Here is a 12,627-nt window from a genome sequence, read left to right as displayed (position 1 = left end):
CACACAGAAAGACATGAAATACTTTACCATTATTTGGAAGTTCTAGAGGGACACAGGCACCATTTTTTATTCTGTCTTTTGATGGAGATATCAGTTTTGCAGCGAGAGATGCAGATATAGGTTGCACTAGCAGAGAGGTGAGGTTTGGTCGGTTTTGTCTAAAGCTTCCATCTGTATTCAAAAGAGAAAGGAATTGAATCTTTAGCAAACAAATTAAAAACACATGAAAGGAAGTTTTTTTGTATGTATGTATTTAAGTTATGAGTTATATGTTTATTTTGGCTCATTTCTTGGTTTATTCTTTAGCTGTCCTCTATATGAGGTATTCATAATAAAAATGCAGCCCAATTGCTATTATGAATTCTGGTGAGTGAGGGCAGATGAATAAATTTATAGGGGCCAATACAATAAAAGACACATTATCAATAAATTTTAGAAGTTGGAAAACAGATGAATCAAGTTTCAACTGCTGTAGCAGACCTAGAAAACCAAAACTTCACTCAGCAGTGAGGAAGCTCAGAAGCAGAGTAGTTTATAGCACAGTATCCAGTACTGACAACATCAGCTGTCAATCGAAGGTAAAGGAAACAGTAGAATTTGATAAAATTCTGTTCTATCAGGGTTGCTCTCCCTAAACACCAATTTGCATAATTAGTACCTGTCTTGCCATCCCACACACCAGCAGAACAATGAAAGAGGGAGAGGGAGATTGAAAAGGAGACACCTGATACAGTGAAGGTAAGACACTTAAAATAGGATGATGTTATGATTCCTGAGGCTCTTTAGATGTTTTGCTCTATTGGTGCTCAGAATCTTACTTTTTAGGTAGTGCAACAAAAGATTAACTTGTAGTAAATATGACTGGGTCAATGGAGAATATATTAAAAAATGCTGAAAATCTAGATGTCTACCTATAAAATGACACATCTAAGACATCCTATGTCAAAACCTCTCAGTCAATAAATCCCACTATGTACAGAACTTAATTTGCCATTCTTAAATAGACGCTCTCAGTAAAAACATTCCTATGATGGTACATGTGTATTTCAGAGCTAGTGAGAAAGAGAGTGAGGTCAAGAGGCTTGGGAGGAAATTCTCTAGGAAAACAAAAGTAATGGAGATAAGGAATGTATGCTAATGTGGTGACAGAATATTTATTATAGTATCAGAGATTTTATATTTGAGGAATTCCTAGGAACATATAAAAACAAATCATCTATAATATGAGACAGCTATTAACTTCAAAAGCAGAAACACATGGTTCTGAAATAATGCAATCATTTTACAGTGAATAAAATTTACATGGTCTTTTTTTTAAAGATTTATTTTATTTATGCACACAAGAACTGGGGTACAGGCCAGAGGTATGGGTAGGGCGGTGGGTGAGAGGATTCACCAGAGACAAAATGGGGAACAGAACAGGCAGATCGACTGAAATACACTGCTGAGGGGAGCAGCGGGCGAGACAGGAGAGGTCTGCTGCGCCATGTGGGTAGCTCCCCGGCCGGGGATGGAACTCATGCTGCAGTGGTCACGGATAGCTTCATAGGTTGTGTCTTAACCCCTTGTGCCACCAGGGAGGCCCCTAGATGGTCTTATTAATAGTGATTTTTAACACAAAAATTGATGTCATTCTTTATTTGTAGTAAATTATTTAATTAACTAACAATGGTTCCCACCACTCTAAGTTTTAGGTATAGAATGTCACTCCTCTTCAGAGGAACACTATCACACCCCGCCTGCCACCAAACTACTAATAAGCCTCCACCACAGTCTACTGGGCACTTCCCACCTTTTGCTTCACCCCAGTCCCCTCTAATATCATTCTCTAGGATATAAGTGAGAAGGGTAAAAGCCAGGGTTGAGGCTACATGGAGACTTGTCAAAGAATGTTAAATATTTGCTCTTCACAGTGGTAAGTCAATATAATGAATAACACTGAAAAATGAATTAAAAAGTAGGTGATAACTAAAAATGCTAAAACAGTTAAATATTTGCCTTTTGGGAAAGTGACACACAGTCTTCCTTATCAAAAAAAATGGAGCATTCTCCTGAGACCTATCATAAGTCAGAAGGGCAGGGTGAAAGAGCAAAGTCATTACTGTATATGGGAAAAAAATATTAGCATTTCTGAAACTAAAACCAAATCTACCATGTCCATGTCATGCCAAATACCTGAGACCTAAAATAACATTAACATATAGTAAATATGGTATGACATGATGTGACATACGATAGATCACAGCCTGTACAAGGGACTAACTGGGGTCACTCTTACTGCTTGTGGGTGGAGCTGCCTGTAGTTACTGCTGTACCACTACTGTAACACTGGTTTCACTTCATGCCTTTTGTCATAAATATGACAATCCTGTTTGCATTTCTTTTGTTAGTGAAAACAGATACTAATGTAGGTATTTCTTAAAGGCAAAATGGTATAAAATTAACTTTCAAAAGGTAGGGGTACCTGCATTTTCTAAATTAAGTTTTATAGAAATATGTGACTATATTCCTTTATTTTTTTTTATCAAGGTAACATTGATTCACAATACTGTGTGTGATCCAAAGTCATTTACAATTTTGAAAAAAAAAATAAGTAAAAATCAGGAAAGAAAAAAATCTATAATGACCCACATAAAAGAAATACACACCAGTATTCAGAGTAAAAAGAATGGAGAGAATAAACTGTGCTTAAGGAAATAGCTAAAAGACATTTAGTTTATATATCTTATACTGACTCAAAAGGAAATACACAAAGGAATGCTTCTATCAGGTAGCCAATAATGTTTGCCGACACAGTGCTATATTTTTCAGAACTTTTATTAGGAAAAATAATTGCCAAAGATTTTCTCAGAATTTAATTTGACAGGACTGCAGGGGGTACAGAGCTCCATGATACTGAGATCCAGGCTCCAGAGGGCATATTATAAATGAGGAAATATGTTACAGAAGTGTTTCTTTAATTTATCATTAGGAACAACACAAGGCCTAAAAAATGATATTTAACTTAAGCTTGTGGCAGCCTTGGAAGTCATGACTTTGAAGAAAAAGTAATAAAGGTTTAAGTTTAGGATCAGTTTTGTTACATAGCTGCACAGTGCTGACCTCAACAATTAACTACTTTGATATGGACCTATGGCACTCATTTTGACTATAGGCCATTGCTTCCTAGTCATTTTCATGGATAGCACATGGACTGGCTATATAATTTGCAGTCTCCAGAACAAAATGACAATTGCAACCTCTTATTCAGAAAATATGAAGAGTTTCTATAGGGCAGTATCAGAAAATTAAACCAAGTGAGGACCCACAGTATATGACTGTGCAGGTTGCATGCCCATGAGCTGGTCCTGCAGATTCTCATAGATGCTAGTGGTTAGACAGTTACTGGGATAAATAGAGGGGGTTTTCAAAACACATTGAAGCTGTTCTCAGATACAAGTGTCCGGCATTGCATCTCCTGCTCCTCCAGTTTGCACCTTGGGCTGCAGAGACCATTAAACTGTGTGTCTTGGAATACAGCTGGAAGCCCTAACATATGGATATAATCATCTCAGTCTGGTTTTCCCAGCATGCATTATTCCCCACTTTACATTCACTTTACATGCATCACACATCTCTGAACTACACAATTCCTTCAAAACCTAACTCACAAGTCACCTTCCTCAAGAAGCTGTCTGGCATCATCAGCTCTATGTGATACATCTGCATCTTTCTGGAGGTGCTTGTTATTTTTGATTAACATTATCACTATGCAAAATCACTGTTTATCCCCTACAAACTTAAAACTCCTTGAAGACAAAGAGCACATCTATATCATGCATGTCACAAATGCATTTTTCCAGGAAAATAATAGGAACTGAATAGTTAGTGCAGGGAAAAAAAAACTACACAATTCTTTGAAAAATAGGTTCACTATTTTTATCTTATCAGTTTTCTAAATGCCTATAAAAATTGGAGAATAGATTATAATTGTGTTAACACTGTACTTGCTATGCATTTATATTTACTTCTTAATTACCCTACCAACAAATATACTAAGTAGATTTTCAAAATGAATCCATCCACATCAACTCACTGTCAACCTTGTTCTAAAATTAACTATTGTGAGTGAAAAAAAAAAGTATTTCTGTAAATAGAATCATCCTTGAGATATTTTATCTGTTGATAAAATTCAGTAAGCGTATTTTTTCTCTAGAATGCTCTATTAAAAATATGAAACAATGGATTTAAAAGTTAAATATGAATGAACCTTAAACCATAATTGAACATATCCAAATCTTTGACTTTTTTTATGTTTCAGATCTAATGGACTTGCGTTTTTTTTAAATATCAGTGGTTCATTATTTTTTCACCTTCAGTTTAATGGAAATTTGACAAACAGTTCACTTCTGAGAGCAAATATTAAAAGCAGGACATTATAGGACACCAAGATTAATTTACAGACAGAGTTATTTTGAAAAAAAAAAACTGGTTTACTGAAGGCAAAAAGTGAGGAAAATTTCATTCTTACATTATTAAGAGGCTTTGAATAAAAGCAAACACATTTTTATTCAGTTACATGTTAGAACACATTTATGAACTATAAGAATTCATTTGCTATGAGCAGAAAATCAAGTGGACTGTGCATCTTGATGCAAAGGGTGCCATAAAGCAAATAATTTGACATTATATCTCATCGCTCTGATTTTTAGATTGCAGCATATATAATATCCTATACATCGGTTATGTTCAATAAATACTAGCAGACACCAACATTTATTTTAGCAAATATTTAGTTCTCTTTTCACTTTACACATTGTTTGCAATCTAGATAAAGATCCGATTTGATCCATCCAATCAATAATTAATACCTAATACAATACCACACGCATATAGTAGTAAAATGAAACTGGATGTATGGAGTTCTAAGTTTAAATCCAACTTTTACTTATTGTTTGAAGTGTGATATATAAATAATATGACTATACTATTTGTATAGTGACTATTGTCATGACTATTGTCATCCTATCTACTATACCCTAACTACTCAGGTGACACTGAAAGGTCTTCATCATGCTGCTTTATTGAAATAAAACAGTGTGTTATTTAGAGAACTAGAACCTGAATCATAATAGCTGATCTTTGAAGAAGTGAGCTTAAAAATAAGTAATATTTTCTAATTGCTCATTTTAATAGATGTCATATTATGTTTTCACAAGTTGTCAACATCCACTCCAGACACCTCTGGGTGTATGTTTAAGAAAACATGAATGTGCTGTTAGCTGCCAGCACTTTTTTTGTGTAGCTAGATGGAAGTCTTTTACTCACTTGAAAAGTTGATGTATACAGCAGGTGCCAATTACCCAAGGACTATTCAGAAAGATAAACCTTCTAAGACAAAAACTCTTAAACACTGTGTTTCTCAGAATTAAGGCAGTGAGAGATGTGGGATAAGGCAAACGGTGGGCTGGCATAAAGCCAGGGGGTCTTGTGTGGATTGATAATGACAATGTGCCACTATCAGGGTTGAGGAGTATAATTCAAGCCTTGGCATCTGATTTGGGGGGAGAGGGGTGTGTGTGTGTGTGTGTGTGTGTGTGTGTGTGTGTGTGAGAGAGAGAGAGAGAGAGAGAGAGACAGAGATGAGATCCCAGGAATCATTTTCTTCAATGTGTGGTTGCTGGACAAACAGCATCAAAGTGACCTGGGATTTGGAATCAGAATCTACAGTCTAAGAAGTTCTTAGGTGATTCATACAGACAGATGAAGACTGGTTTAATTTTTCCACAGCAAAATTTATGTAATTTTCACAGCAAAGATATGAAAAGCAGAATAAAAACTAATAGACTTAGTTTGCTCAAGTTTGCTCACATTACCCAAATTTGAAAATGACAACCTTGACTCAATAATCCCCAAATCAACTTTCGGTTTCCTTTGAAAAGGGTAACAAGTCTGGGTCTCCCCGGTGGCGCAGTGGTTGAGCGCTGGGTTGCGAAGCTGCCCGCGGCCTCTGCGGCGCCAGTTCGATCCCCGGCTGCTCCCCGGCCACCGGAGGAGGGTCCCTCATGGCGCGCAGACCTCTCCTGCCGCCCGCTGCTCCCCTCAGCAGTGTCCTTCGGTCCTTCTGCCTGCTCTGCTCCCCGCTCTGGCTCTGGTGAATTCTCTCACCCTCCCGCGCTTCTGACTGTACCCAATGCATGTATAAACAAAACAAACAAACAAATAAATAAATAAATCATGCCTCTATTAAAAAAAAAAAAAAAACAACAAAACAAAAAAAAAAAGAAAAGGGTAACAAGTCTATTAATATGCTATCACTAAATGACAAGTCTAAATTAACTGTGAAAACTTCTTTTTGATTTTCTCCTTTCCTCAGAGATAAATTTGGTGATTCAAATTTTAAAATTACACTTACAACACAATATCAGTTATGAATAAATATTACAATGGCCAATTGATTTGATTTTTTTTCCTTTCTTGGTTTGCAAGTATATTATTATTGTTATCAACATTATTTTCATTATAACAAAAAAAACCTCACAAACCTAAAGTTTAAATACTTCCCACTCACCAGAAACAAACTGTCATGGAACTTAAACAACAGAGATTTTAAAAGCACATTTCATGCTGTACACTTAAGGACGACAGAATGACTTTTATAAGGACAACAGAATGACCAATTTAGTTAACTGGTCATTCTGTTGTCCTTATAAATACAGCTGATTCATTCTTATACAGTATCTCAGAACCCTTTAGTTTTGAATATCACCATCTTCCATTATGCTAGTCAAATTCAGTACTGTGTTATTAAAAAATGAAACTACCACTTTAAAATATTTTGTACTTTCTGCTCATCTCAGAATATTTGCTTTCTCTCTTGCTATATACAAACATGCATACACATATAAACACACATTTTTTTAACCATATAGGACTTTTATTACTGATAGTTATTTTGATAATTTAAATGAAAATTATTTCTTTAATTTTACATGTTTCTTATCATCTCTCATAATAATATAGATTGTACTTCCAAAATTTTACTGATACAAGTTCACTCAACTATTAGTTGTTGCTTATTCTGGGAGGCTTGGTCCTTGTGTATATATCCCCATAAAAGTCCTTCCTTGCACATTTAGTAAACACTACTCAGTTCCAAATTACTTTTTACTTTCTATTCACTGACCAGATTATAAGCTTCTTAAGGGCTCATTCTTTGCTTTATTCCCATTGGTTAGCACATTGAAGAGTAAAAAGTAAACATTCAGTGAATATTTTCTGAATGGATGATTATATCAAACTTCAAGTGCATAATTTTGTTTTCCTCTAATCATAAGCTTAAAACTCAAGACATAAAACTTACAATCATAAGATGCTGAAAAAGAAGTCTCTGATGGTGGTATCTTCTCATTTCAATGGATCACTCTAAAGCCAACCATACTCCCATGTTCCCTAGTAAATATCACAATGCTTTAGCACAAAGTGTCCATGTGTTCTGATCTTATAAGAACTTTCAGATTATTTATAGTACATTTCTCTTTAAAGAATAGTACACCAGGATATATTTTTGTTAATGTTAAAATCCTAAAATATTAATAATGATTAAAATAATTAGAATTATTAATATTTAATAATTTTATTAAGGTAATGCTCATTTACATGACTGCATATTTGTTAATAGTAATTTGAACTTTCCCTTTCTAGTTAGCTAATTCAAAGGTATTGACCATTAATATGGCACAGGCTCAAAAAGAACTAGACAACATTTCCTGAGACTAAAATTACTTTTCTCTAATGTTTAGACATGTAACTCAAGATTTATAATGGCAAAGTAAAACCATTTGAACAAAGGATCTTAAAATACTAATGACCATCATACTCTCTCCTCAAAAAAAAAAAGTTTTATCATGTATATTTTAATGGCTATGCAGCTTCAGAATTTGTTCTAAACTTGACAATCTCAAAGAAAGATTTTATGACTGTTAATTTTTTTATTATGTACAGTTAAAATGATGTCCTATGCTTCATTTTGTCCAAAATACAAACCATAAGCATAATATTTAATTACACTGTAGTTGAAATGAGGTATGTCCTATAATGGATTGACTATTATAGAATAATGAGAATATATTATTAAAAATATTTTAAATGTTTTTGATGGTTTTAAAATACATCAATGTAATCACTTAAAAGATAAAGTCCATTCCTATGTTTCAGATTGTTCATCAATAAAACATGTTCTCTAAAGACATTTTTGTAGTATGATCCTTTTCACTTAAGTAAATGGACTTCTCTTGGCATAGAGTTTTATTGCCCTGAATGTATAAATTGGTAATTTTAAGTGAAAATTTAGATGTACAGTGGCAGTAGCAATATACAGATACTGACAATTTCTTAATTCTATTTCAGAGGAATAATTGGTTATATGAGAACTGATTTCCTATTCCATGTAATTCTAAATATTTAGTTTGTTTTATATTCATCATTTGTCTACTCCAAGACCGTTTCTTTCCCTAAAGCATTCCAAGAACATGAACATCTGAAAATACACCATAAACTATATATTATAAGAAAAACAAACTAAGAGACAGATACAATATCTGGTTTGTTCTTTACTTTAGGAGAGTAGTCCAGATTCATAACTGGGATAATTGACCATCTGCACATTGCATGTAATATGAGCAAAGCAGACCTCTTCTGCGACATTCCCCTGTGAAGCTTTCCATCTCAACCTTGAAGGGTATGAACATTGGAATGATTTGCAGTTATTCATTTCAGAAAAAGTGAAGTTTGACTTTTTTAAATAGACTATGTGGATGTGTTTCCTTTATTTTTTTTTTGATAGTTGTTGAAAGTATGCAACCATTAATTTGCAATAAAATTGTTTATACCAGATTGTATGAGACCACATTATTTTATGAGATTGATGAAACAAACAGCCAAAAAATCCTCATTTTATTGCTGGATTTACTTATTGTTTTTAGCTGTTTTCTGATGGTAAAAATGTAAATATTTAACTCTTGATTCCCCGATATAGATGCAAAATTAAATGTACTACCACATGTGAAGTATTTCTGAGAAGCTCATAGTTTGTGTATTTTCTAGTTTTGATAAGGAAATATTGACACAAGAAAGGGACACTAACCTGAAAATAAAAAAACAACATCTGGTCCTAACTCTGCTTCTGACTGGGAAGTGACTCTGGGAAATAATTTCCATTTCTAATAGTTTCCATTTCTATGACTTTGATTCTAAAATTGTCCATAAGTGATAATTTGAATAAGTTTGTAGTCTCCTATCTAAAATATGTTTCAAAATACCACATGTTACTTTGCAATCTTGACAGGAATTTAATAGTTCCTCTTTCTCACCCCCATGTTAAATTTTTTTTATACTTATATGGTTTCATCTAAATTTAATTTGAAAATCCTCTTGTGATTACTGAAAATTCCCTCATTTCTGGAATGGGTAAAATTAAATATTTCAGTATATTCCCTCCCTTTTTTTAAATAATGCCATTAAAGTTACCTTTTGCTATGAATCACACATAGACTTTTGACTTGAAAAATATAACTCATATCTTTATGTAAGGATTGTTTAAATTGAGAAAATATACACATGGAAGAAAGAAAATGTAGGTTCTTAAAGATTAACCATGGAAAATATCCCTGGATTTTTTCATCACAAGCCATGGATTGCACATTAAGAAATGCCTGTACTCCCACCAGTTTGCACTCCCACCAACAGTGCAAACTGGTCCAACCACTATGGAGAGCTGTGTGGAGATTTCTGAACCTACTAAACATAGAGCTTCCATATGATCCAGCAATTCCACTCCTAGGTATTTACACAAAGGACACAGAAACATCAATTCCAAAGAACACTTGCACCCCTATGTTTATAGCAGCTCTATTTACAATAGCTAAGCTTTGGAAACAGCCCAAATGCCCAAAAATAGATGACTGGATCAAGAAGATGTGGTACATATACACCATGGAATATTACTCAGCATTCAAAAAAGATAAACACATGCAATTTGCAGCAACATGGATGGCACTGGAAGGGATCATGCTCAGCGAAATAAGCCAGAAAGAAAAAGAAAAAATACCGGATGGTCTCACTCATAGCAGGAATCTAGAAAACTTAAATAAGGGACCAGGAAAATGAGTAACTATAAGAAAGTGTAAATCAAAATCAACAAAAAACTATGAACCAGAGACACTTTTTGGGGGGTGGGGGGTGGGAGGGGAGGGATTGGGGTCAGAATGGGAGGTTGCAATTGTATGGGGAATATAAAAATACAATTTATTATTTAAAAAATAAATAAATAAAAAAATAAAGTGCATATTTAAAAAGAAAAACAAACAAACAAAAAGAAATGCCTGTAAACAGAACTCTAGTTAGAAATATTCTATTATTCTTCTTCCATTTAATTTATATACATAATGATAATTTTCTTACAGAAGAGCCCTGCAATTTGTTTTTGGATTTACATTTCCTCAAAATATTTTACAAAAAGGAATCTAAACTCATAAAATTAAATAGACTAAAATAATATCTTGACTTTTTTTCTTAGTATGTTGATATTTTTCACAGTATTGATTACTTATTTTACTAAATATTAAGCCTTTGAAGACACAGCAAATATCACAATGGCACAGTGAGAAAGACATGGCCTTGATTAGCATAACACTAATGGTTCTGTTAATAAGTGAGGGAGTTCTTTAAGGAAAGGAAGGGTGTTTGTTGTCAAACAACACTGTGCATAGTTATCTTTTAAAAGATTTTAATGATAATTGATCTTGAACAAAATTTAATTACAGTTGCCCTTGAACTGCATAGATCCACTTATATGACAAAAAACATGAACTTCCCATAGCAATACTCTACTGTAAATATATTTTCTCTTCCTTATAATTATCTTAATTTCTTTTCTGAGCTTACTTTATTATAAAAATACAGAATAGATTACATATAACATATATGTGTTAATTGATTATGTGATAAGTAAGACTACTCGTCAACAGCAGGTTGTTAGTAGTTAAATTTTGGAGGAGTCAAAAGTTATACAGGGACTTTTAATCATGTAGGTTCATCATCCCTAGTCCCAGTATTGTTCAAGGATCAACTGTATTCACTTTGGTCTAAGTTTTCTCTCCAATTTATTTATTTAATCTTCACGTCAATCCAATAATGTATTAATATTCCTAGCACTATATAACAAAAATCTTTTGGGTTACTCCTAGTCAACCTCATAAATTTTTCTTAGAAGAGGAGGTAGGAGATGAATGCAATTTTAAATAATAGGAGAAGGAAAAAGTCAAAAAAGTTATTTAAGGGCAAGAACATATCCCTGTGTGGAAACTCTACTAAATTATAGTTTGTGGCTGTTCAGTCAGGTAACTCAGAAGAGATGTGAGGAAATGGAAGATACAAAACATCCAGCTTCACGACTATTTGGTGAAAAGAAGAAATTGAGAATAACCAGAAAACCCAAGGTCTCTAGACAGGGGACATAAAATGAACTAGCAAAGCAAATATGCTTTAGCAGGTCTGAAGAGAACAGGAACACCAGAAATAAAGAAGACACAGATACCAGAAAAGGACAATGATCAATTCAATGGAAACAAAGAAGCAAAAACTGCTTATGGGTGAGTGGCACAACAGTGTCCCCTGTCTGATCTGAAAACAAGTCAGAGTCAGGCTCTCTGCAGCGAGTTTTCTTCATTTCTCATACGGAAATAAGGGGTCCTTTTTAGACAGTGGCTAGAGCTCTGCAAAAGTATTACTATACCTGTTCCTCTTTAGCTACAACTGGTATAGCATAATCATGACTTTGACAGGATTTTTATACAACCTGTAAGTTCCATGCCATAAAGGAAATGTGTATGAGGAAGGTGAATTTATGCAAAATAATTGACATGATTCAAAAAGCTGTGGAAGGAAAATTGAAGTGTTAAAAGGGACTAGCAAGTAGCCAAAGTTAACTAAAGATTGTCAGTAGATTAAAGCTAGAATGATTGCAAGTCCTTATTGTAGGGGACCTTGTTTGATAGATTAAGAAGTGTGGAACAGATTAAGTAAGTACTGGGGATTCTGACAGTGTTTTGAGTAGACACTTGATGGCAGATTTAAAAATTTTGACCTGAGAATGATATGCAGAAAAGAAAGTATGATGAAAACAAAAATGATCCCAGTTGTCCCAGGCGGAGTTTGGGATTGGCATTATATTACTCTTGCCATGTCCATGCTTTATATGTGATGATACAGCTTTTCAAAGTAGTCATTATTATGTCCACTTCACACATATGACTCTAAAATTTATAAACTTTGAGATGCTTAAAAGTCACATAATTGGTAAGCAGCAGAGTTGGGCTCAGGAACTGCTTCTTTTAGACTCCATGTTTCTGATGTCAATAATGTTAGAAGCTATTACAGCTTCTTAACCTGAACTATTTTTTTATTTATTTTTATTTTTTTATTTTTATATTCCCCATACAATTGATTTTGACCCCAAACCCTCCTTTCCTTGCCCCCCCCCCAAAGTGTGTCTCTGGTTCATAGGTGTTTGTTGATTTTGATTTTTTTCTTTCTTATAGTTATTCTTTTTCCTGGTCCCTTATTTAGGTTTTCTAGATTCCTGTTATG

The 12,627-nt window shown here is 33.9% G+C and overlaps 1 protein-coding gene across 7 annotated transcripts in view; it reads right to left on the bottom strand.

Annotated features, from left to right (window-relative positions):
- The window catches only part of NAALADL2 (N-acetylated alpha-linked acidic dipeptidase like 2), a 1,155,955-nt gene that overhangs the window by 320,284 nt on the left and 823,044 nt on the right, over positions 1–12,627 (bottom strand). For all 7 annotated transcript variants that reach the window (XM_054700373.1, XM_054700375.1, XM_054700374.1 and 4 more), the window contains one exon: positions 28–171. In XM_054700373.1, the coding sequence (XP_054556348.1) occupies positions 28–171 (144 nt within the window). The remainder of the gene's footprint in view (positions 1–27; positions 172–12,627) is intronic.

Source organism: Talpa occidentalis, unplaced genomic scaffold (genome assembly GCF_014898055.3).
Source record: "Talpa occidentalis isolate TD23 unplaced genomic scaffold, MPIMG_talOcc4v2.1 talOcc4.4, whole genome shotgun sequence".
Taxonomy (NCBI): Eukaryota; Metazoa; Chordata; class Mammalia; order Eulipotyphla; family Talpidae; genus Talpa; species Talpa occidentalis.
This window is presented reverse-complemented; position numbering and strand designations above follow the sequence as displayed.